The 26,753-nt window shown below is 41.2% G+C and overlaps 1 protein-coding gene across 1 annotated transcript; it reads right to left on the reverse strand.

Moving 5' to 3' along the window:
• Positions 1-5,216: 5,216 nt before the first annotated feature.
• On the reverse strand, positions 5,217-25,709 carry suclg1 (succinate-CoA ligase GDP/ADP-forming subunit alph). Its single transcript, XM_079337372.1, has 9 exons — positions 25,601-25,709; positions 22,490-22,590; positions 18,890-19,006; positions 18,485-18,697; positions 17,897-17,954; positions 16,543-16,626; positions 13,938-14,089; positions 9,971-10,159; positions 5,217-5,673 (listed from the first exon to the last, which is right to left on the reverse strand). Exons 1-9 carry the CDS (start codon positions 25,632-25,634, stop codon positions 5,647-5,649), a joined length of 975 nt encoding a protein of 324 aa, XP_079193498.1. The 5' UTR covers positions 25,635-25,709; the 3' UTR covers positions 5,217-5,646.
• Positions 25,710-26,753: the final 1,044 nt, after the last annotated feature.

Here is a 26,753-nt window from a genome sequence, read left to right on the forward strand (position 1 = left end):
ATCAAGAAAACTTTCAAGCAAAGAAAAACACATTTTTCTCATCTCAGGGCAAAATGAGGGTTGGACTCATGACCATTCAACACTACTACCATGTTTCTAATGATACAAATCCATGCAAATGGATTAAGTATCCCTTTAACAAGCAGGCTCGTGTATGTTCGGGACCCTTATGTTCAGAACGTATTTAATTTATTTTAAATTATAGAGAACTTAAGGCAAATCAATTAATGTGTGCTGCCACACTTGTCATCATTTTATTTGTCGTTTCAATGTTTTACCGCTAGATTTGGTGTGTAAGCATGGTCAGAGCAGTGATTACTGTATATCTACATACATCCCTCAGTATAAGTTCAAAACACTCAATTCCACTTATTGCACACACACACACACACACACACACACGTGTGCACTTTTGATAAAAGAGGGGCCAGTTTGGGACACAGGTAGTTCACAAAACACTAAAGCAAACATTTCTGAGAGGGGCAGGCAAAGCTCAAACACAAAAAAACCTCACGAGAACAAACTGGTGACACAAGACGACACGAGGGAACAGAACAAACTGGCCAGACGAGGAAAGACACAGGGATATATAGACAGACAATCAGGGTGTAATGAGACACAGGTGAGCACAATCAGGGCGAGGACGCACAGGGCAGGAAAACACGAGGAGCAGGATCTGAAAGACAGCCACAAGATTAAGTACACAATAAAACAGGAAATGACAATAACACTAACATAGAACAAACTGGAACAAAACAAAAACAACACATGACCTCATCTGTAACAGGTGACGGGTTGTGTCAGCTGCATCGAAGAGAAGTAACAGTCAGGTTTAATATCAACAGTTAACAGACAAATTCATCTTTACTTATTTATGGAGAATATTTACTGAAGGAATTTGTTGCATCATAAAAAGGTGCAATTCTCTTCATCTCTGATCTTCCTCCGTATAAAACAATCAACTTATGTGACTTTTGGCTTTAAAATGTTATCACTCAAAAAGACAGAAAGCCAACCTCTGATGTTGATATTTTAGAGTGCCAAAAACTGCAGTTTCTTGTGTATCCACTTGAGGCTGACTGCAAAAGCCCTTCAAGTCTTATTAGGTCTTTTTTTATTTTTATTTACAAGGGAATTAAACATGTTGACAGACTGGTACTGAAATGATGGTTTGGTATCATGAAGCTTAATACATTTTTTATTTATTGGTAAAAAAAACTGGAAGAATACTTTGGTAACACACAATCATATAACAGCGCAAAAGGATCATGGCTGTTTGACTGACAGGTCGCTACTTAGCAGCTGTTAGAGAGGAGGCGAAAAGCCTTCCTCAGCTCTACCTCTTTGACCATTACTCGATTGATTGCCAGTTAGCTAGCCTGTCAATATGGGGACTACTGTTGCCGGGCTTCATAATGCCACTTCAGAAATCAATGGCTGGTGTCACTAAGACTACTTCCAGGTTTTTATACACCGAATAACGGCCTTTTCTACAACATAGATGTGTATGAAACGAACATAAGGATGCTTGCTCTTGTCATTGAACAGGTTCCAGTAATATGAATGAAACTGTCAAAATGTCTGCAGCTTGCTCTGTATAAAGCATTGTCTTTTGTTCTATCATCCTAAGACAGAAAAATAAAACCAATCCTGCCTGAAGAAGAAACCAATCCATGGGTGATTAGAAAAAAAACGAATAGGGCTGTGTTCCTGGATACCTTTTACATCCTCTCTTCTGTCCTCGTCTTTGCCCTCGAGTCCCAAAGCAATCTAAAGCCAGGCGTTCTATTAAAACAATACTGTCTCATGCAAATTGCTACTGTCAAGCCCCTTGGGTTTTATCTCCCCCACCGACCACTGCTCTCCAATGCTTTAATGGAGCGCACAGCATCAGGCGGGATCAATGGTATCAATGAAACAATCTGACAATGATCGCTGGGACTTTCAGGCTAAAAAGAGTGATGTGTGACATCGAATGGATGAGCACTTCATCGAGCTGCCGCTGCCAGCAAACAAGGTAATTACAAAGAGGGGCAGCATATCTAACTAACCTGCACCTGTACACCTTTCAGACTGCACAACTTTTTCAAAACAGCAACTTAATTATCCTAATTAGCAGGTGGCAGCTTGCGCTATTGTTACATTTCAATGACAGTGTTAATGACCAGCGCAGACTCACCCACTGACACAGTATGGAAATGTTAAAAAAAAAAAAAAAAAAAAAAAAAAAAAGTGCTTACCTCTTAACACGAGATAGATCTGGTCTGTTTCATTAGCAGACGCTTCATTTAGTGGCTGATTTACATGCCCAGCATTTTGGTTGCCTCTCCTCACATACATTAGTCATAAGGTGTTGCCTTGTGTGTGTGTGCGAGGGCACCTGCAGAGCACAGCGTTGAGTTCATTAGGACTGCTGTCTGTCTGCTCCCAGGAATACTCCTGTTTTTTTCAGCTCGGTGGATTGACTTGCCTGAGGACGGCACACTCGTAATGAGGCCTCTGCTGTAGTGGGTTTAAGTACAAAAGTAAACTCATCTGGTCTGACAGAGTTAATTGTGAAACTCGAGGTTTTCAGTTCTTTTGGCCAAAATGATCACATCATAATTGAATACATACTCCATAAAAAGTATGCAACATAATTACAAACCTTTTCAAAGCAGAGCTTGATTTCATGAAGCTCTAAGCATGCTTGCTTCCATACATGCTATTTGCAGTTTTTCTTCAGTGATATCAGCTAATCTGCGGTCGTTTTCTAGAGATATTAATTCAGTCCATCTCTCCAGAGTTGCAAAAGCACAAAACAAGTGTTCTACACTTGCAGAACACTCCTGAAGTTTGCTGGAGGAGCTGTACATGTGTGAACGCAAAAATTGTATGTTCATTGGATACAAGGGTGCATTATCTTTGCATTGTGGGATAACCATTCAATAACGAAGATAATATACAGATAACACACAAACAGGATTTTAGCACCTTGTCATTGTGTACATAAACTCATCTACTGCTAATTGGTTTAACATAACTGGCTCAAACCAGGACTTGAAATATTTTTCCAGTCATGCAAACAGGATGATGTCTCCAACCTCGCAAACAAAGTGTTGCAGATTCAAGTGCAATTATTATTAATTTTTTTTTCTACAAAGGTCTATTATCACCCCTCGGAAACATTGTCATTGTTTATCAAAAAGCTAGGTGAATTATCATCCACTGTGGAGAGTATTTTTAACACTTCGGCAGTCAACATGAGCTGCTAATTCCCAGTTTGAATTTGCTTGACAAATCTTAGTTGTTTTTTTTTTAGCTCAGCCTAACCAATGACAAGTGTTTGCCATGTCATGCTTCAGGATGACTTGCGGCAGATTAAATTTGTTTAACCTTTCTGACTTTAGCTGCAATATCATTTTAATGAAGTATCAAAGCTGCAGCCAAACAGCACCAGAAGGTTAACACAGGCCTCGTTCCCATCTCATATAGGAGTCAAACCAAAGCAGAATACAGGTTGGCAACTTCAGTGAGAGAAGTTCTTCTGAGCCTCTAAACAAATAAGCTTTCTGTTCCTCTGTCACTCAGTATGTTAATTCACTAATGCAGATTAAAAAGTAATTGTTAACAATGTGTACACCGAATAATCTGCCTCGGCTGACTGCTGTGCTGCAGATAAGAGTGTGCTGTAAAGATGTCCAGTGTAGGGCATTAAATGCTTCATTACACACTTTGTTCCTTGTGTTTATTAAAAAAAAAAAAAAGATTCAGTGGGAGTAGAAGTTACTGTGCGACTGTAACCTTATCTCCTTTCATTTTCCTCTACTAATTACACCCTGTGTGCCTTTATAAGGTGTTCATTTAACATATAGCTCCTACGTGGAACTCAGAGGTTTGTCTTAATTAGAGGCTAATCTGGAACTTTGCTCTGAATTGTCACACAGGCTGAATGTTCACAACCAGAGCTAATATTACTCCAAGTTCCAAATCAGTTTTTTTTTTTTCTCTCACTGTGAAACTTTAAATAGGACATTATGTAAAGAACATTTTATCTGAGACAGCAGTGACAAGTCAAATAAACATAAAGGAAAGGCCTTTGTCCCTCGTGCACTCCTGACAATCCCTACAACAGTTCCGACAGCCTGCCTTCGAAATCTTCCTGAGTTACTTGTTCACATGTTCATGGTGTGACAGTTTTTCCCTGTCGGATGCAGGATGTAAACGTCCGTCCCCCCCCCCCCCCCCCCCATTTGATTTAAAAAAAAAAAAAAGATTTTTGTTGTCTTTATTTGATAGGAGAGTGGATAGAACAGGAAATCCGAAGAGAATGGTGAATGACATGCAGGAAAGGAGCCGCAGGCCGGATTCTAACCCGGGTTGCCCTGCCCCGAGAAGCACAGCATCCGCACATGGGACGCAACCCGATCTCTAGGCCATCCGCGCCCACATCGGACTGAGAACTGTTGCTGAATGAGCCTCATTGTGAGTCCTATGTTACTCTGAATTACCCTGTTAATAATAAACATTGAAGGGGTCGTTTTCTCGGCATACAAGTCAAATAAGTCAAAAATTCTTTTGATCGCAGCGTTGAAAACATCAACCTGCTGCTTAAAGCACACAGATTTCATCTTCTTGAACCTGGCTTTCTGCTCCTTTTCGATGACTGTGGATATCAAGTCTCAGTCCACTCGTTTTACTATTTGAACACAAATGTCTTGTTTTTAAGCTTCAGGGTCATGTGGGTCAAAGTCTTTCCAAAACACATTTATGCACCACTGACTCCTGCCTCTCAGCTACACACCCTGCACCTCTTTTTTGCAGTGGTTTCTACTCAAACAGATGAGGTTAAAATAAACGGTGCAGCACATATAAAAAGCTAGGAAAGCATCCTAGGTTTCAAAATCTGTTGATCTAGTCTGTCTGTGAAGAATCACGTTTGAGTTTACATGTCAAGCAGCGTCGAGGCGAGTTCTTTTTCATACACACTGACAGCGTCTTCACCTCACCTCCTCTGAAGGTAATTAATTCCTATACATCGAACATGCAACTGTCAGAGGCAGAGCTGAAAAACCGGCAAATGCCCATTCACAACATGCGATACTTTCCGAACCTCTCTCGGCTTTTCTCCTCACGTGACGTTTTTCTGTTCATGTAACTTCAAACGGGCCGAGGTTCAGCGTATAATGAGACCACATCTGTTTGATAAGAGCATAAAAACAAACACAGCAGGAAAGTGATATGAGAAATATTTCTTATTGAGGTGGACAGCCAGTGAAATGAGTGATGGATTACAACAGGAGGAGAATAACAGAACCGAACAGATCACCAAGGTTACCATGGCATCCTTCCCCTCAGCGGTCGACATTGTGTGGAAGAAAAACAACAAAACATCTATAAAGCTTTTACACTGTGTACAAAGAGCTTTTTAGAATTCCATTAAGACACTATATTTTATTCTTTCTTTGTGTGCAAGTTACAAGTTCATGGCAGAAATTACAATATAAACACTGCATGTGCGCATCATGGTTGAAGTAATCGGTGTTTACAGCTACTGTTGGGGCACATCCACCTCCAGAATCTGGCTGTTCATCTCACTTTTCAGGGGGGGGGGGGGGGGACGGGGGGGGGAGGGGGGTAAAAGGTTGAGATGCCTTCTTGCACAATTTACAACATCTTCCTCTTCTCAAACTCCTGCAGAGATGGACAACAGAGGGAGAGAAGAAGAGACACCACATGAAACGAAGTGAGATAGACAGCAGTGAATGATTTATTCATGCAGAATTCACACGGCTCTGTTTTTGATCCCAAGCATCACATCTGCAGTTGGGGGCGAAGGGGACACAGACACACACACACACACACACACATACAGACGCAGCTCCAGCTTGGGAGAGAGCCCGTTGTTTTGGTTTTTTTATTTCCTGAAAAGTCCAAAACATGAACATGTCGGTAAGTAAAACAGCTCACTTCCTGTGATTGATAGAAGCTACGCATCTGCTAGAGACTCGTATAAAATGTGAGGTTGTGGTTGCTGTTTATCAACAGTCTAAGCATGGCATTCCAAAATGAGGAGGCATTATGACAGCCATTAAAAAAGGGCTGTAGCTATTTACATATTCAATTTGGAAAATATCACACAAACTGCAGGATGATAGAATATGTCGTTCCCCCGGATTTTTCCATTCCACGCGAGGAAAGTAACCTTAATGCAAATGTCTTTTATCAGGTCTACAGAACACACAAATGCTTGTGCACATGTCGGCCCCAGTCGTCTGTGCTCTGCGGATACCTTGAGGTCTACTGCCACCTTGAGGAGGAAACGGATTCATGATTCTGAAGCAGCCTCGGCCTCTCTCGCCCTCGTCGTCCCTTTGAATGACGCAGTGAATGAGGACGCATTTTTGATTAGAGAGAGCTGAGGCCGAGGACACTGGTTTGTTTGGCTGGGGGGGAGATGAGGTGGAGTAAAAGTGCACAGTTCAGTGTTTAGGGACAGAGCTTTAGAGGAAAGGAGGACAAAGAAATAAAGAGGTAAAGGGACAGGAAGATTGGCATGGCTAAAGGATGAGGAGGGTATGTGTGACCTAAGCAGACAGACAGATGCTTTGTTGGTCCGAGGCAGCAGAGGAACTTAAAGCTACAAGACACATAGAAAGGTAAGAGCAGAGTTCTTGGTGACAGAGAGGTGAAAAAAAAAGAAAGAAAACCTCAGACGTTTTTGTGAGACAGACTCAGACTCTTGACAAGACAAGGGGGAAGGGGGGTGGGGGGGGGGGAGTCGAGGTTGCCACTCAAAGGGAGACGGGTGAAAATACCAAGGAGGACTGAGGAGAAAAAAAAGAAAGACGTGTCGGAAAAAGCAACACATTTACAAGCTGGCAGTGACAACAGCTTTGACACACATGAAGCCTGGAGTGAATTTGTAAACATGGTGTGTGCAATCCCTTTCACTGTTTTTATTTATTTATTTTTTTTTTTGGAGTTTGGAATTCATTACGCAAACAAAAAAAAACTTGCCGTTCTGTTTGACGGCACACATCTGTCTGTTCATGTGTGCACGCCTGCTGTGCTGTGAATATCGAGCGGGATGGAATAAACACTGTCTGCTGCTGCGATGATGAGCCCCAGATATTTAGTGAACAAGTAAAAAAAGTCATAATTATTCAACGTCGCACATGATCCAGGTCCTTCGCACATCAACATAGTTTTCTGAATATCCTGTCCTTGCACCAGTGACACGGAAAATGTGATTTCGTATCATTGTATGCGTCATTGTGTCTAGAACATGAACATCTCAGTGAGGACATAGATGCGTTGGTCTGTGGCAGACGTTTTAAAAGAATAGGAGAACATATAATTATGATTTAAAGGGGACATATTATACCCTATTTTCACCTTTTCAAACAGTCCCCTGTGCTCTAATTTAAACCTCAGTGCTGTGCTTTGGTCCCAATATAACATGAATGAAGCACCAGAGGAGGTTTGTGACCCCGTAGAAACCAGCTCTCTCAGAATGCTCCGTTTTGGTGTGCGTCTCTTTAAATGTAATTACCCCTAGCAATAATACTAAGTTTTCCCTGTAGACATCACTCCTCTGTAGAGACGATAAAGATGGCGGACCTGGGCAAAAGTCTTGCTCGAGGCTGGGGGTGGTGTCCATGGGTGGAGATACCAGGCGAGATCAGGGGATTTCCCGACCAGAATCAAGAGCTGTGATGTCACAAACTTAGAAAATGTGTCTGGGTCTCAGTTAATGCAGACTTGACGACAACACTAATCCTCACTTCCTGAGTTCCTGCACTCACTCTTTCGTGTTTTACCTTGTACTGTCAGTAAACTCAGTGCTGTGACAGAGAGAGTGAACTCTACTATTCCTTTGAATGACATCACTTTTTTTTATCAACCTGTCACCCAGATGTGCGTGGGAGAACTCTGGTTTTGATTTAAAAAAAAACAAGACCTGAAGCCTTTCATCATTTTGTCTGCTCTTTCTCGACTCGCACCAAATTGTCAAATAGCTACAAGTGAAAATTTTTTTTATTTCAGCAGAGGCAGTGTGCCCCGAATAAGTACAGCGGCAAACTGCATCCTGTTTCCTCTTAAACCCGGTCGGCGGGGTGCATCTCTAATCACTATTATGATAAATATAGCACCAGGATGTACTTATGTAAGGCATGTTCAGCCGTGTTTGTTAAGGATGATGATTTAGCACTCAGGGGTTAGGAGCTTTTTGACTGTCTGGCATTCAAACACTTCATTGACTGGAAACATTTATAAATACAACGCGTCGTTTTGTTCTGCAATAACCTTTTGATGACGCACAAACGTTGTGTTTGGAGAAGGACAGCTCACGCCTTTGCGTGTACAGTTTAGACATGAACGTCAGTTAACGACGTTTTTATATACGTATCAATAAGAATCTCTCCACTGTAGCTGCACTGTATTTATAGTTATTTATCTCTCTCAGTTCAAGTGATGATGAGAGAGACGCACAGTAGCGTCTAAGACACCAGGATTTTCGTCATGTTCTGCCCCCTACACCCCCCCCCCCCCACTCACACACACACACAGCGTTTAAGTTTCCTCCCCTCTCCTACATGCTGTTGCGTCAATTAAAGCGATCAATGACGCTAACAGAGATGTATGAACACAACAGTGCAGTGAAATGAACAAACCGCGTCGCATGTTTTTCATCATTACACACAATGATTATGAATTAAACTCCGGGAGTGGGAAGTGTGTGTAAATCTATATCAGCGTGCAGCAGTGCTAATGAAAATATGAGATGATGAATGGGTGTAATACATGCTTTCACTTTTTATACATCTTGTTAATAGGGTTTCCCCGAGAGATCCATTGGAATAAAGGGGTGGCGGTGCAGACCCCTGCCCTCGTCTTCTGCCTTCCTCTACGGCAGATTAAACGTTCCATCACAACATGACAACAGGAAGAGACAAAAGTAAACTTCCTGGTCAACATCCTCACCTTTCTAACGGTTTGGTGATGAACGATTGTGCTACGAGCCTCGCGCCACACTATGTTGCTACATCTCCGTTATTAGTCGGCAGCTCGGTTCAAGCTGCTAACGCATCGAAAATGATGAAAATCTGACCGCAGTCTTTTTTCCGTTTACCCGTGGAAATCTTTTTTCATTTTAATGTGACAGAAATATTGAAGCCAGAAGATGAAAAGAGGAGCCAGAAGGGAACACAGAGACGAACATTAGCAAAGGAAAGATGGCGGATGAAGCTTTAAAAAAAACAAACAAACCTGAAAATAAAGAATTTTGGAGGGTTTGTTTGAAGACAAAAACATTTGATGTTTTTGAATGTTGTGAACACAAAAGAAAACACTGAGGTATGATACTGGGGTGAAAAGCTTTTTGTTGACACATAAAAAACTGCTGACTCATCTTTCTGTTAAAGTCTACATCATTGATTTTTAGTCTTTTTAGATGCCTCCTGGAGTTGTTTTCAGCTTTAACAGGATTATCAGAGGAGGAAAGTGTTCTGGATATATAACTTGGTCGCAGGCGTTCAAATCGACAACTTTTAACTTTTTTTTTTTTTTTTTTTTTTAACAGTATATAGTACATATGTACACATGTTTAGCCTCTGTTATTCAGAGACATGTTTTTCACAGGCCAAAAGGAGCGTTGGACATGCATTAGTGGAGACTTGAGCACATGGAGCAACCCAGGTCCCAACAGACTGAGCGACTGCTTCCACCCCAATGCCTTAGAGCTCTTTAAGAGATCTTTCAAGCTCAATTTGCATCCTGTCCTGCTGCAATCTCAAATGTAACATCACAATTATCGAAATATCACAAGTCCAATATGTGGGCTGCTGACAAGGAAAAGACCCTTAAAGAAGTCAAAGTCCTTCATTTGACTTCTCGAGAGAACGTCTGATTATCTGCAGGAGCGGCTCACATTTAAGCGTCACATTTCAATTGTTATCATGTTAGATCACTATGTTGGAGGACTCACCTTGAAAATAGTGCTGCCCAGCTGGGCAGGGGACATGCTGACTACGACTCCAGCTGACTGGAGGGCTGCAATCTTCTCTTTGGCTCCGCCCTTTCCACCAGCGATGATGGCGCCGGCGTGGCCCATCCTGCGACCTGGAGGAGCAGTCAGCCCGGCGATGAAGGACACCACAGGCTTTGCACTGGCACCCTGGACAGTGAGGAGGAAGAGAACGGGGGAAAAAAACCAAACAACAACATGAGCTTATAATGAGGTGAAAATGCACCCAAAAAAAAATAAAAAAAAGAATAAAAGAGGAACGAGCTAAAATGGAGAAAAAAGAAGAAAAAAAAATCGAGGAGCATAGAAGCAGATAAGACTCAGAGAGGAGGAGAGCAAAACAAGGTTGGGGGATGAAAATAGGGAGAATTAGATTTCTGCACCTATACATTTTATTCATTCATTAGATATTAAACAGCCAATCTCTTCCAATTACAGAGCCCCACCGATAACAGGCTTGTCTAAGCAGCCATCACTGTCTCAGCCTGCATTATTAAAACAAAGGGTCAATCAAGCCATTTAATTGCATGGGTTGGTGTATGACCAGATAGGGGCTCACACTCCTGCCATTTCATATCATCTCATTTCTGAGATGGTAATTAGTCATGCAGCCGCTGATTAGCTCGGCGGCTGTCTGTGCTGCTCGCTCATTGATGGATGTTACGTTCAACAGTTAAGATCATTGCCAAGGTGAAGAGAGCTAATATTTCATCTTCAGCAATAACATCATATCCAGCACAAGGGACAGAGAGCGTGTGTATGTGTGTGTGTGTGTGTGTGTGTGTGTGTGTGTGTGTGTGTGTGTGTGTGTGTGTGTGTGTGTGTGTGTGTGTGTGTGTGTGTGTGTGTGTGTGTGGGACGCACAGCAGCTCATAATTCATACTTAACAATAACAAGCTTATTGTCGAGGATGACTTTGTGCATTCATAGATGCACATTATGTCCGGAGCATTCCACAAAGGCTGTGGCTCATCTGGTGTTTTTTTTTTTTTTTTTTTTTAAGAGAATAAATGTGGCGAGGTCCTTCAAAGACACTCGCGTATTTCCTGAAAAATCTGTCCTGATCTGACACTGGCAAGGAACAAGACAGCAGCAGCTCATATAAAGTAGGGATGACTTTAAATAATTAAGACTAGCAGGCCGTATCTCAGACAGAAAAAAAAAAAAAAAAAAAAAAAAAGATGTCGAGGACCTTGGCTAGAAATGCACCACTAATGAGACATTAACACCTAGCGCCGTTAACGTCAAAGTGAGTGAGAGAGAGAGATGGGATACCATCTTTAAAAGTTCTCCGAATACGTTACAAGCATCTGTGCTACGTTTCCAGAAGTGTAAGCACAGAAGAAATTAGCAGCAAAAAAAACCAAAAACCCAGCTCTGTGTTCGGGAGTCGGATCACGTCCTGAATAAACAAACCACCCTCGTGTGAATCAAGTCTTAAATCTACCTCAAACGAAAGGGGGTTTAATTACTCTATTAATCCCTGCCTCCCTTGATACTAAGTGCTAACAATGCATACAGGGAGGGGGAGTCATACCATCACTCACTTCTCCCGCTTTTTGTCTTCCGCTGTTCGCAGTTCAGATATATTACCTTAATTATGAGACCAATAGGGTCGTTCCCACAGCTCTGAGGGCCAACATGACTGGAGGAACGCTTTGTTTTATAAACACAGAACAGCCGGCTCCAAGGTGAAGAAACTGTATTCAAAAAGCGTAGAAAAAAAGAAGAAGAAGCCAAACGGAGACGCAAGTACGCCACTATAAACACGACGGGTGCGAATGTGGAGCTTACAAACACCGCCCTAACCTCGTACTTTAATCTGCGTGTTGTGTCCGTCGAATTACAAAGAGATTTAGTTAAGCTTTGAAAGAAACAGGCTGTAATAGTGCTGGAATACGGTTGCGACCTACTTGATATGCATGGATCAAATTGTAATATGGTTATTCCTTGTAAACCTATTTCTGACTTGAGAAAGCCTGTGAGGCAATGATAGGCAGACCTTTGATACAGGTGACTTTTAAACCACATTACGTTGGCAAGCGTTGCAGACACTGATAAAGACGGGACCCTGAAATATGCCCCGCATCATAAAATCTGACAGCAGAACGGAGAGGGATGAATAAGGATTCCTCTCTTGAACGTCACAGAATCGAGGCGGCGGTAGATAAACAGACAGCACTGACTCGACTGTAACAAAAATCAATACTTCTTCACCTTCTGGTGTAATGTGCGTTTCTCAAGTAGGGGTTCAATATATTTAATGTTGCAAGACACAAATCAATCATGACTGTGGACCTTATTTTCACTGAGCAGTTTGTACTTAATGTGTCCAGTGTGGCAGAATCCGTCAAGTTAATGTGAAATCCTAAAAAAAAAAAGAACAATTTTCTCAAATGATTTCTTCGCATGAGCGATGGTGTCATACATGGACACGCATCTTCATGACAAAGTTGATTCCCGTCTTCTCGCTGGTTTGGACCTTTATTTGGATCGTCCAAAGGTTGACCCTGAAGCGTCGGTCTAATAAGGTTAATAAAGTTCATCTTAAAGCTGGATGGATTGTGTCTCGCTCAAGTTCTCAGATATCCGGGGAGTCCATCAAATCAAACCAGTTCTCCACAGTCTTAAAAAAAAGAAGGTTCTCCAACTAAAAGGCTCAATAAAAACAAGCATCACACCTGCTTCTGTCCCAAACTCTAACCTTTGTTTGTTTCACGATGAATAAAAGGTTAGAGCTAAAAAGGTCATATCATTGGTTAATTATAGAAAAGGTGTGTTGTTGGAAAAGATGAATGTCCTGCAGCAGCTCCCGCACTGCCACCTTCTACTGGATCAACAGTGAGGAGAAAGAATTGTCATCAAGTTTCGGTGTTCACACTTTGGTAGGATTTATTTATTTTGGCTGAGCTCACCTGCTGCTGCTGCTTCTCTGCAGTAAAGGGTGGTGCTGTGCTGTGCATTAATAGAAATTTCACACAGGGGAGCTGCTTGAGGTTAGTTTAGTGGGGACAGGAAGTCTAATTAATACAAATCAAGCCAGGTTCGGTTTACTCCTAGATTACAAACCTTACTGTAGATCTCCAGAATTCCCTAAAGAAAACATCACAAATAAAGAGCATTCTATTGGGTAGTACTCTCTACTATTGACTTTCAACAGGAGATCTGCAGCTTACTACCACGCTGTTTTTTTTTTTTTTATTTCTGTGCATGCGTTTCATTTGAACTGTCCCTGGCTGTCAACACTCGGGGTGATTTGGTGGCGGGGAGGTGGGTGTGCGTGGTGTTAGAACTTTATTTGTTGAGTGAGAGAAGTTATTCTCCTGAGACGCCAGCAGGAGATTTGCATGCATTAAAGGAGCCGAGGGCAAATCAAGTCCAATCCTCAGCTCAAAGAGAACCACAAGCACGCAGGCGCAGACAGATACACACACGCACGCACGCGCACACACATGGTGAAGAGCAGCGCACATTCACGCTGACAAATTTTAAAAAATGATCTTCTGCAAGCGCGCCCAGAATCAGACTTGGTGAGGTTGTCGACATAAGCCAATCATCACCTCACAGCTATAAATCACATGTGGGCACAGTGAAAGGTTCAGTGCTCATCAACACTGCAGATTTCTACAACATGCCCCCTGAATCCTCTGTTGGGCTTCATCTTCATCATACGGAGGGAGACAACTAAAGGGAGAGAGAGAGCCCGAGGCTGTGATCAAAAGGAAAACATTTTCAGAATTCCACCTTGTTCTCGACGTACGCTGGTTTCCCAGTGTTCACAGCAGAGCTCAAACCTCGTAGAGCTAAGTCAGAAAAGAATACATATTTCATAGGAACAGATCTATCTGCCGAGGAGAAGCGCCCGAGTCGAGGACAGTACAAAGAGAGGGAGGTGAAATAATGGGTGTGCTACGTGCCGTCTCCTTACAGAGTTGTGTTGTTTGAGGTACTCTGCTGCGTTCTCCTCAGCGTTGCCTCCGATTTCTCCGATAAGGATGATGCCCTCCGTCTTGGGATCCTGCAGGAACACATCCAGGCAGTCGATGAAGTTTGTACCATTGAAGGGATCCCCGCCAATACCTAACAGGAGATAAAGCAAACACTTGTTGTAGAGGAACAATCGTTCCTGGGAATATCGGAGGATCACAGGGATGTTGAGTGGAATAAGAAGCAGGGTTGAGCCTGAGTTAGTCTTATATTCACAAGAATACTTCTCTGCTCACTCTGGCTGCAGGAGGAGGAAGGGCCCAGTTTGACATGTGTTTACAAGCTGCAACAAACAATGCTACTGACTCCACCTTTAAAAAGGTATATATATATATATATATATACACACACACACACACACACACATATATAGTACTTACGTTACTTAAATATTTCCAACACTCAAAGCTAGAGAAATCTGTAATTTATGTGTCTTACAGTTGCCATGGAAACGCCGGATGTTAACATCACAGAGCGCTACGCAAGAAAACGTGAGCTGCTACTGAAAGCTGTTGCTGTATGTGCTGCTGTGATAAAAACCTAACTTATACTTGGACGCATCGTCGGTAAACGGCAGAGAGAACTCCCATGATTCCCTGCAAGCCTTGATGTCATCTTTTTGTTATCGCTTTCATTGAGAGCCCCCTGGTGATGGAATTTACATACTGCGTGTTTAATATAAAAGAAAAGTGATCATAGCTGCTGTGAATTTAATCTCTCGCATAGTAAGGATTGTAAAAGCAAAGGATTGAATTATTTTTTTCCAAGTTCGAAAATTACTCATTTTTTCATATAAAATTAAACTTGGCTGAGATTATAAAAACCACATCTTTATTATTTGAATTCAAATGAACTTCAAAGTTTGTTAAATGGCACATCCACCTTTAATTCACCATGATCCCTGCATGGAAGCTGAATCATACTTCACCTTACAAAAGGGTAATAGTCATTTAAAATTAAAATAAAAAATGACACCAGGAATCAAAGAAAGCGTGAGTAACACGGGGACACAACCTTCAAAGACAAGACATCGCCGTTATTTTCTGATGAATTTCAAAACCTGGACACACCAAGGGGAAAAAGAATGACATGAATAATATTCAGAGAAGCGCATTACTGGCAAAAAGGATGACGGGGAGTTTCAATAATGTATCAACAGTGATTTGCTGTAGCCTCCAGGTCACACTCAGACTTAAGAAGTCTCCAACAGAACCACCAATAAACCTTCTTAATGAACTCTACAATATTTAATACTGTTGCTGCGCTGGCTTTATGAAGTCTGGCTAGAGGACACTCTATAATTAAAATGTCTAAATAATAATGAAGCCAAGTTGTTTTCGGTTAATTCCGATGTCCAACCAGCCCTTTAATATCGACTTGCTGGTGGCAAACAAGTCAGGCACAAAGGAATTACTTTTTTTCGTACGAAAGTTAGTAAATATTTGCAGGACTAACTATCTAAAGTGTGTGTTGAAATTTAAACACGAAGAGATCAGAAAACATGTTGCAGGCTGGAGGAAGCTCAACCAATCATTTCAACTAAAATGACAATGATTCAGTTCAAGAACTAGAGATTTGAAGACAGCCTACTTCACAGTAATGATGAGCCAACATGTAAATCAAGGCTCTTAAAAAAAAGGAGAAATTGCAGGAGACAAGTAAGATGATGGCAAGATGGGAACTGAACGATAAATTACAGATGGGTCTTTGAAAGCTGCACAAATGTTCTAAATTACCTGAAATTCACTGATTTGTAAGAGAGATTTTAAAGTCGGCAAATTTTCCACTTCGCATCTGAGCGTCCTCTTCAGTCTGTTCAACCTCAATAACACCATTCAACGAAAGCAGCGACTTTAGTGCTCACGAGTGGAAGGATGAGGATTTAATTCCAAAGTGTCTGATGAGGTGAACTAAGCTGATCACACCTTCTCATTTCTCTTCACTGTGAGGGGCTTTTTACTCGCATCACTACGGAAAACGAAAGTATAGACACAACTACACCATGTTCAAATTCTCGTTCATATAAAGATGGAGTCAGTAGATCTTCCTTAAAAATTAAATACAGACTTAAACCAACATAATGACGCTCAGTCATTGTGTCTGCACAGAGCCTGACCTCTGAAGGGATGTTTCCGGAAGTGGAGCTAGTGTGTTTCCTCTAACCAATGAGAGCTCGCGTTTGAGTTTAGAAGTGGATATATTTCAGCAATTGGACGTGAACCAAACTGGTGAATATGACAGACGCTGACATCGTGGTTAAAAAGAAAAAATAGCAAAGTTAAATGCAAAAAGGATAAAGCTCCCCACATAGGAAGGGTAACCCTTGGATTGGATTTTTAAACACTGGTGTGAAGCTAACCTGCTTTCTGTTGGAAAGACACGGGCAGTTAGCTTGTACTAGCGTTTTAAATGATTTTCTGAAGTAGTGCAATATATCAGAAAAGATTTGTCTCTGTAGCTCAGACTTACCCGTCAGTTAAAAAAAGTGTCTGAGCGGTGTAACTGTCTGCTATAAATAAAGCCAATAAAGGTCATAAGTGACTTACCGATACAGAGAGACTGGCCCAGGCCGACTTGTGTAGTTTGGTGCACAGCTTCATATGTCAGTGTTCCCGATCTGGACACAATGCCTGAAAGAAAAGTTAAAAAACATTTCATGAGTTTTTTTTTTTTTTTTTTTTTTTTACAAAATCCTAACCAAACCAAAGCCCTAATGAAGAGCAGTAAAGTGATTTGAAATGCTGCTGTCATTTTGTTTCCAACTTTGGCTGAATCCTGACAGCACAATCAAACGAGATGATTTGACATCACGGCGCCGCAGCAGCTGCTTAGTTTCTGCTTTGGGAATGATGACAGTTGATGTAGTTTCAAAACAGACTTCCAGTGAAGGTTCGCTGGTCAACAGCAGCACACGTAACTTAACAAGCTGACAAATAAAAACTCTATCCAAGATGAAAGTACAGTGTAGTAGAAACTTTCAGGTGAGAAGAGAGTTATTAGAAGAGAGTTGGATTTTTTCTTTGAATTATTTATATATTAATCACATTTCTGTCTTTGAAACAAAATGTTGTTGGAGAGGTCAGGAGGTTAGATTCTGTTATTGCCCTTTGGCCCTTTGCTGCAAGACATCCCCAACACTCTCCTCCAAACATTTCCTGTCTCTCTTCAGCTATCATATTTAATAAAGGCAAAAGGCCCCAAAAATATTATTATCATTCAATTTTTTTGTACAGTGCCAATTCACAACTTTTCAAAAAGCGCAGGTCTAGCTTCGACTCTGTAGCAGTTTTCACATATGCACTCCTGCGGGTGGGTGGGGAGGAGTCTCCTGAGGTAAGACATGACGTTAAAAAAGTAGCAGACGAAGAAACAGTCTGCTACACAACGCTATAATAAGAATATTTGTGTTTATATCAATGCTACGTGAAGTTTAACAGAATAGCACAAGCAACAATTAGCACACATAATACAGAAGTGTAATTGTGTGCAGATAGTCCATGTACTGACTCCAGTCATGGTATAAAAACCCCATGCCCCCCCATTGGCTCAAGGTGAATTCTCCAGAGAACATCCTGCTGCGTTCTCACGTCAGCTCACTCAGACTTACTGTTGAAAACGACTAAACTGAGAAGTCTGAGCGAATAAATGCTACAGTGCAGCTCCTCTGGCAAATATCAGACGTTTTTCAGGAGTTTCCTGCGAGTGTGAAAGCCCTATTTGTTGCTTTATTTACAGAAACTCGACATTAATCCACCGTGAGCTCACCACTTAGCAACCTTTAGCACCGTAACAGTGGCAAAGAAAGAAAAAAAAAACTGCCTTATAACAGGCAGAAGAGCTCGAGCAGAGCCAGACTGCTGCTGCTGCGCTCAGTGCAACAGACAAAGCAGGACAGCTCACCAATTCTTCCCTTCTTGTGGATGTGCCCTGGCATGATCCCAATCTTGCATTCACCGGGCTGCAAAAAACAAACAAAAGAAATTAATATTTCAAATTCAAATAAAAAAACATATTTACAAAGACATTCACATAATACTTTTTTTTTTATCTCTGGAAATCTTCTATCACTTGTTCCCCAGCTGAACCTGAACTCGCTTTACGACTCTTTCCACGGCAGAAAACTTTTTCTTTATAGAATACTGTAATCTATTATTTAGCTTTTCCCCTACTCCACGAGTTCACTTTAAATAACCCAGAACAAATCCAATGAATATTCACAGCATAAATCCCCACGAGGAAAGACGAGTTCTTCAAGTTTTTGTTGTCAAAATGAGAATTTAGTCAAACTCCCGAAATCCAGGAAACACTGAATAGTCTCAACCCGTGAAGTTATCATTATTCATCTGCACCACAAACACAGAGGCGCAGCAAAGAAAACAGCTGCAGAAGTAAATAATTCAAGCGTTCAGCTGCCTCTTCTAAAGCTAACAATGTTAATGTGTAGCATCTGTCAGCAGAGTGTGTGTGTGTGTGTGTGTGTGTGCTTACATTGATGACTCCTGGGCAGTTGGGGCCTATGAGGCGCGTGGTGCCCTGGCGCAGCAGCTTATGTTTGACTCTCACCATGTCCTGCTGGGGGATGCCCTCGGTGATGCACACCACCAGAGGGATCTCTGCGTCGATGGCCTCAATAATGGCTGCCGCCGCAAACGGAGGGGGAACATAAATCACAGTGGCATCTGCCCCTGTGCCCTCCTTTGCCTGAGGCGTGAAAAGCAACAACAACAACAATAAAAAAAAGGTAATGTTGGTGGATTATATTGGCGATTCAAAAGTTAGAAAATAGTGCCACCTAATGTTTTATTTAAATACCGTCTAAAAAGCTTCACAGCAGCATATGTCAACATAATTAAGAGAGAAACCCTCACAGGTAGATAAGGGGAACGTACGAACCTCTTTGACGGAGTTGAAGACGGGCAGCCCGAGGTGCGTCTTCCCACCTTTTCCAGGGGAGACGCCTCCAACTAACTGGGAGCCATAGTCAAGAGACTGCTGACTGTGGAACGTTCCCTACGAGCAAAAGAGGAGGCAGTGTGTGTGAGTGAGTGAGTGTGTAATGAAGTGGGGGGGGGGGCACAGCCACTTCTGCAGCATCAACCTTGAGATATCATTACAGACAGAGGAAGGAGGAAATATGCTGCCATTCAGGATTAATCACCTGTGCAGCAGAGGAAAGGGAAGGAGGCAGAAGTGAGGACCAGGTTTTTTTAAGAGGATGCAGCTACAAGTTTATATTATATATATTATATACACAGTGTGTTTGTGTGTGTGTGTGTGTAATTGGTGTATGGTCCTCGGGTGTGTTTGACTAGTAGGAAAAGGTGTGTGTGTTGTATTGTGGTTAAATAGTAAATGGACTTGAGCTTGTATAGTTCTATATTACCGTAAATTCCGGACTATAAGCCGCTACTTTTTTCTCACACTTCGAGCACTGCGGCTTCTACTCCGGTGCGGCTAATGCATGGATTTTTTATGGGGGACAATGAGCTTCTGCCGCAAAAACATTTGACTTCGTCACGTCGGATCTTAATATCAGTCATTTTGCGCTTCATGCACGCACCCTCATGATGGAAAACACACGGAGAAATACATATGATACAGCTTTCAAGTTAAAGGCGATCGACCTGGCTGTCAAAGAAGCTAACAGAGCTGCTGCACGTTAAGATGACACTGACAGCGACAACAGAGACTGAGGAAGTGAGTAATGAAGTCATTCTGAGGCAGTGAATGGATGGACTTTTTCTTGTGAAATATATTACGGTCATCTTTTGCATCAGCCGTGTTACAGACACCGTCGGCTAGGCTTCGTATTGTAACAGTTCATGTTGTAAAGTCAGTAGTTGATAATGTGTTCATAATTCCGATTATGTGGAGAGTCAGTGAATGCACCAGCGAGAACGTGTTGAGTGGCTGTATGAGAGAACGCTGGGGGAGAGAGTTGGATTGTTACGGCAAGTTATGTGTTGCTCTCTGCTGTAAACGGCGTGGTCACGGCCGACAGTGATCGGGTTAAGTAAAAGTTATTATTTGAACGCTCTCGTCGTCCTTTAACGTCCGTACGGACGCTACAGTATTTGCGGATGTTACCGGTAGCCTACGTCTGTGTAAATAGCTCTTGTTATAGCGTGGACACCTGCGGCTTATAATCAAGTGCGGCTTATATATGTACAAATACATTTATTTACTTATTTTTAGCCGGTGCGGCTTATATCCAGGTGCGCTCAATAGTACGGAATTTACGGTAATCTTTTTACTACTCAAAGCGTGTTTACACCACAGCTCACACCGACACATTCACACACTGATGACATCATCACACACTGATGACATCATCACACACTGATGACAGAGGTTGCTAAGCGACCATCACAATTGACTAGCTCCATTCACACACGTTCATTTGGCCACTGGCGAAGCACCAGGGGTGAAGTGTCCGAGGACACATTGGACATGTAGCTGCAGGAGCTGGGGATCGAACCCCCAACCTTCTGGTGAGGAGGCGGCGGACTTCACCAACTGAGCCACAGCTGCAAATTGTGCAGGGTCCTTTAATGAATGTGTTTCGCTCATGAATGTTTTTGTTTATTTTGAATGAGTTTGTATTGTGTTTATTTTTGTCTTCTGTGAAGCACGTCGAGTTTACAAACTGAATTCAATTGAAATAAAAAGTCATAATAACTTAATTCAGTTTTGGATATGTATCTGATACACTTGCAACCGTTTTTAAACAACAATTTTGAATTTTAAAGTCTTGCTCTGCAGCTGCTGACGCTCACTTTATCACTGCGATTCATTTTTCAGAGTAGCCATTTGAATCTCGACTGATTTTTCATGATTAATCTTTACATCCCTTAAAGGCACCCATGAGTAATGAAAGAAAACAACGAAAGCAGCAGCAACACTGAAGGGAAAGGAAAGTCATTTGTGAGGTGAAATCTTCAGAGTAAAAAAAACCCCAAAAAAACAAAAATGATTTCACTGCAGCAGTGTAAAGTGATTTTCTGCAGAACACATCCTCTCAGTCTGTAGTCTGTTAATTATTACTGAAGACGCTGAAACAATTGAGATAAAGCAGCTAAGGGTCATAACTACAAGTGCAAAAAAATAAATAAATGACCCCCATGTAAAAATTAAAACTGACCTATTAAAAGAAATTAGAAGCTATGAATCAGCACTTTTCGCCTAAATGAAATATTCCCCTTAACCTTGCTAACTTTGCTGCTTTTTTGCCCGTCATTATTATCGCAAATGTTAGGACAATAAATTTGAAAAATGACTTGCTTATCGGGCCAGAAAGACACCCCAATGTGCACCCAATAGCTCCCGCTTCATTTCTCATCCTTTTCTAATTATCCGGAGTGTTCACTGGAACTATATTTAACAAGCTTTTATGATGTTGAAGAGAACGCAGAGGATGAAAAATGGAAAGTGCATTGAGGACGGGAGGGTATAAATCTGGAAAGTCCACGTTTCTGGCTTGTTGAACACACTTGCCATGATTTTGTATTCTCCTTGACTGGACTCACATCAAAGTGAATCACCTGAGCTGTTTCACACTCTTGAAAAAGAACTTGAAGGATCAACAACCGTGTACACAGGTGATATTATTCTGTGATTGACGGGGACGGGGGAGGGGGGGCAAGACAGACTGAAGCTAGACTTCACCCAGTCTGTCTGCAATGATACCTTTCCAAGATGATTTTATTTCTACTCAACATTTACCCCATTCTGATCTTTTCTCGGGAGATAATGTGATTGTTGAAAACAGGTCCAAAAACATAAGCTCTAAATATAACTAAAGAACAGAACAACATAGATCAGAACAACGTAGAACAGAGTAAAAAAGGACAACACAGAATATAACAACACAGAACAGAACATAATAGAATAGAACACAATAGAACAGAAGAACATTGAATAGAATAGAACTGAGCAGACTAAAGTTGAGGTACTTGGCCCCACAGTTAGCTGAGTAAGACGTTAAAGACAGCAGATCAATAAAAAATTACATTTCTAATTACAAAATGTGAACTATGCATTGTATAAAAAAAATAGATATATACACTTTCTAAGGAGGTTTGTTTGAGACCATCAAAAAATGTGTTCTTGGGTAGAGACTTCTTCAGATCATTTATTACACATGAAATATTTGTCACATCTATTATCATCAAAGACACAGAAAATAACTTCAAGAGTTTGGTGTGAAGTAGTGGAATATTTACATGTCTGAACTGAGGCTCTACTGATGGAGGTATTAAAGGTTGTGTGGTTTGAATTCTTCTACTAAAAAAAAATGATGTTGGGTTTTACAGTCAGAGATGAATAGATACAACTAAATATATATCTGTCTCCTCCCATGCTCATAAAAAAGAATTAGATACACAAAGGATGTGTGAGAAGTGTGTGCGTCGGTGTTGTGTGTTTTTTTAAGAAGGAGTTTTCACAGAGTTCTCTGAAGCAGTAATGAATAAAAGTGTGCAGGACGGTACAAACCTGCTTCCCTGTGAAGCCCTGGCAGATGACCTTGGTGTTCTTGGTGATGTACAGGTTTTGTCTGGACGCTGTGTAACAGTGCCTGACTCCACACTGCTGCACTGAAACGAGAAAGTAAGACGCTCATATCAGACATTAGTGAGTGTGTCAGACAAGTCGAGCTGCATCTGTTCACTCGTCACAACGAAGTTCACGTCTTTTTCACAGCAAACGGCAGCTGCTTATTTTATTCACTTTGCTTCACTTCACTTCTGCAACAGCTTGGATGTCAAACTCTGCCGCTGACCTCTTCTGCACTTTGCATCACAGCCATTCTTAGTTTTTCGGGGATGTCTTTGAGATATTGAATTATAAAACTGGAGCCGTTTGATTCACCTTTGGAGTCGCCGATGGCCGTTGTCAACTGATAAAGTAAAACGGAACATCTGGAGCACGTTATGGCCCAACACCTCCGACTGTTCCCAGAGCATTCCCATCTTGTTTGGAATATTTCAGCCATCTTACATTAAATGAGGCTAATATCAGGTAATAATGATGCACATACAGTAACTATGCACAAAACAAAAAAAGCCTGGTGGGATTATTTTGTATTTTAGATCTCAAATCATGTGAGTGTTAGGTCATTAGAACTTGTAAACCTTGGAACAATGAGTTATGAGAGAAAGCAGAGGTGTTTCCATGATCTTAGTGGGAATCGTGGAGAGCTGGGAACCTTTGGCTGTCTCGGGATTCAAATCCATTTTGATTCTTGGGGTTCACGAATCGATTATTATTTTCGATTCAAAGCGATTCTGGATTCAGGATTCAAAGTCTATTTATGAATGAGTCCATACTTCAGGGTCTCGTCCAGTCCTCCAGATGAGACTGGCTTGCTGCTTCATTTGGCATCTTACTGAGCTAAAGAGCTAGCCTGAGCACGTAGCATGGGAGAGACTGAGACAACAAAAATGTGGATTTTTGAAAGTGGAGAATCTATTTAAAAACTCAGAAGATATGAATCTTGAATTTTACAGAAATCCATTCTTTCCCCACCTCTAATTCAGTCCCATTTCTGAGGTCAAAATGTCAACGCCTACAACTTGAAGCCATGTTCTGAGGGCCCATGACCCGGGCAAGAGCACTCCAAAGGGAAGGGTAGGCCGAGTGGAGATGGGAGTGGGCCTACTTCATGTAAAAGTGAAGCGTTTTGTTTTTTTCTTGTATGATCGGGAAGGTAAAGTTATCAGGACTTTTTGTCTGCTTGGTCGTGAGGGCGCACGGTTTGGAGCCTGCATGTGTTCAATGTTTAAAATGTGAGTTTGTATGAGAATGAAAGAGAAGTCCTTCAACAGCACAGTGCTTCAGTGAAGTGAACGGCTGCAGTTAAACACTCTTTTAACAACACAAGTATACCCTCCATAACCATTGTATTAAATGAGCACATTGGCCAGTGATTGAGGAAAGGGCTCGCAGAGAATAAATCACCCAGCTTTGCTTTTGTCAGATGGTTTTAACTCAGTGTTTCTCATGTTTCCAGGGTGGCTCAGTTCAATCACAGCTCTCGGCTTTTAATCCCACAGTTGTTTTCAAAATCCTCAGCTTAGACACAATCATCAAGTAGCAACAAGGCAAGTAAGGAATCTCTGTTCTGTTTTATTTTTTAATGTGAGACAACTGATAAGACAAAGACGAGAGCTGGTTTAAAACTGGACACTTGAGAGTTCAGAAGTTTGTCGTTCTTAAATCAAAGCTGCTTTTTTATCACTTCAAATTTTGTTATAGACATGCATATATTCATATTTCACCGTCTACATTCAATTTGGGATTCTAAGGAAACTTTGCCCTCTTTCTTCTTTTTTTAACTTCAGTTACGGTAGTTTAAGGCAGTTTAAACTAAACAGCATAACGTTTTGTTTTTACGATATAACCAGAACAAAGGCGTACATTTGAAGCACATAAATACAATCACTTATTTAATATTGAAAAAAGTCTTTGTATGTAAGAAAACACGTCAATGAGCGATTTTATTATCATTTAAGGTTTGACATTTTCACGAGGGCAAAAAACATCAATGAAGGGATTTATTCGGATGATGATTTCATTTGATTAAATCTTTGATTAATTTATTCTAGAACAAATGAATTATCCTTCATTCTGATTTTGCTAAAATAAGATTCAACTGTGACCTTTAAACTACATCCATCCATCCACTCTCCAGAGAACTATTCCCTCACACATTCTTGACAACATGGCTAAAAACTCATGTTACATATTCAGATATTACTTCTTTTTTTAACCTCTCATAACCTTGAAAATCTTCATAGAAAGATGTCTAAAGATCAAACAATAACTCTACTGAAATACAAGGGCAGACACAAACACACAACCTCTGATACTCTCATTGGCTTTAATGGTCAATACATTGATTTATAAGAACGCATATGTTGATACTATATGAACAGAAACAAACAAAGTCAACATCAGCAGGAGGAGCATTCACCTCACTGACTGAACTTTGGTCTCCTTTCTGGGACTTACTCAGACACAACTTTGTCAATGACACGGTGCAAAGTTCAGTTGTTCACATGGGCTGAATGTCGTATCTTATTGACAAATACTTCTAAACTTGTGTTTTATTTTGAAAATCCAGCGATGCTAACTATCTCACACCCTGTAACCACACAGGTTGCAGACAGATTGATGGATCCCCCTCTAATCTAACTTACTATAAACACTGCTGAGTAAATACTTGTCTACTCAGTGAACACAAACTAGGCAGGCTGCATAAGGTCAACAGGATATGCAAGGTCAAAGATCAACACTGGCTCTGCCCTGGGAGCAGGCTTCCATGCAGGGGGACTGAAGTTATGATTCAAACGGGGGGCATGCTAGTGAAGCTAGCTGACAGGCTAACTGTCATTGAGATATAACAGCAAAGTGGGTCTTCATGCTAACGTGGCTAACTAGCCTGGATGCTAACTGACAGCAGCAAACCAAGGGAGCTTTGCTCAGCTAGTGTTAAATCGTCAGCAAATATTAGAAACACAGCAAACGAGCACACGGAGAAGATGCAAACTAAACCGTCAAACATTTTAATGTGATAAAACAAGTCAAATTAAATACAATACTTACAAAGCAGCCTGGCAAACAACCTGCTGTGAGACATCTTCGGTCATTCACCAATGACACCAGCGACTGAAGACCCGACACACGGAGGATAGCTGTGTACACATATGCCCGATGAAATTGTTGTTTATTAAATTAAAAACTATAAATTTATGTTCCCCGCTGATATTCGGGCGTCTGCAATAGATAATAACTGATTTTTGTCAGTACCAGTTCATTCAATACATAATACTGATTATGACATATTATTTCAGGCAGTACAAAAGACGCCTAAGTTTACAAATACTTGTGGGTGTTGTAGTTCTGAGTAAAAAAAACAACAAACAATAACAGTAAAGACATTTCAGCACTAGAGGGCGTCTTAGCCCCAGCATTTGAGTAAATAAGTAGTGGATAGTAGAAGTGTCATATGGATACAGTTTGTCCAAAGATGTTTCAGCTGATTTTTCCATCAATGGACATTTTATCAGTTCCCCTTTTAAATTCATTAAGCACAACTCTACAATATGCTACTTAATATTTGCTCAATGCAAACACATTATCATTCTTATGATAGGTTACTCCATTCTTTTTGACAATTTTGAAAGTTCACACACACTGAGCTCCCTACGTCATTGTCTGATGGAAATCAAACAATGGCTCAGCGAAAATTCTCTGCAGCTCAATGCAGAGAAAACAGAAACATTGATTCTCGCCCCTGATGACTCAATTCCAGGGATTAAGCAGTTCTTGGGGGACCTAGGCCAGTCCGTGAAGCCTAGTCTTAGAAACCTGGGAGTTATTTTCGACAAAGACATGTCTTTAGTCCAGCACTGTAAACAGCTGTCAAGGAACTGCTTCTTTCAACTAAGGAAGATCTCCAAACTTAGAAACATGGTTTCGCAGAATGATTTGGAGCTCATTATCCATGCCTTTGTGTCTTCACGTTTAGACTATTGCAATAGTTTGTTTTCTTGTCTTAACAAGAAAGAGCTCTCTAGACTGCAATTAGTTCAAAATTCTGCAGCAAGAATTCTGACCCGCACAAATAGGAGGACCCACATATCCCCTGTTCTGAAAGACCTTCACTGGCTGCCAGTATCCTTTAGGTTCAGGTTTAAAATCCTGGTTCTGGCCTTCAGAGCCCTACATGGTCAGGCTCCCTCTTACCTTAGTGAGC

This window comes from Symphodus melops (assembly GCF_947650265.1).
Source record: "Symphodus melops genome assembly, chromosome: 2".
Lineage (NCBI taxonomy): Eukaryota > Metazoa > Chordata > Actinopteri > Labriformes > Labridae > Symphodus > Symphodus melops.

Excerpts from the sequence above, each read along its gene's own strand:
- suclg1 (XM_079337372.1), bottom strand. The coding sequence starts at position 25,634 with ATGTCTCACAGCAGGTTGTTTGCCAGGCTGCTTT. Across the intron at positions 17,955-18,484 it reads ACTGCCCAGGAGTCATCAAT|CCCGGTGAATGCAAGATTGG; the intron begins GTAAGCACACAC and ends TGTTTTTTGCAG. Across the intron at positions 16,627-17,896 it reads CCACAAGAAGGGAAGAATTG|GCATTGTGTCCAGATCGGGA; the intron begins GTGAGCTGTCCT and ends CTTTTCTTTCAG.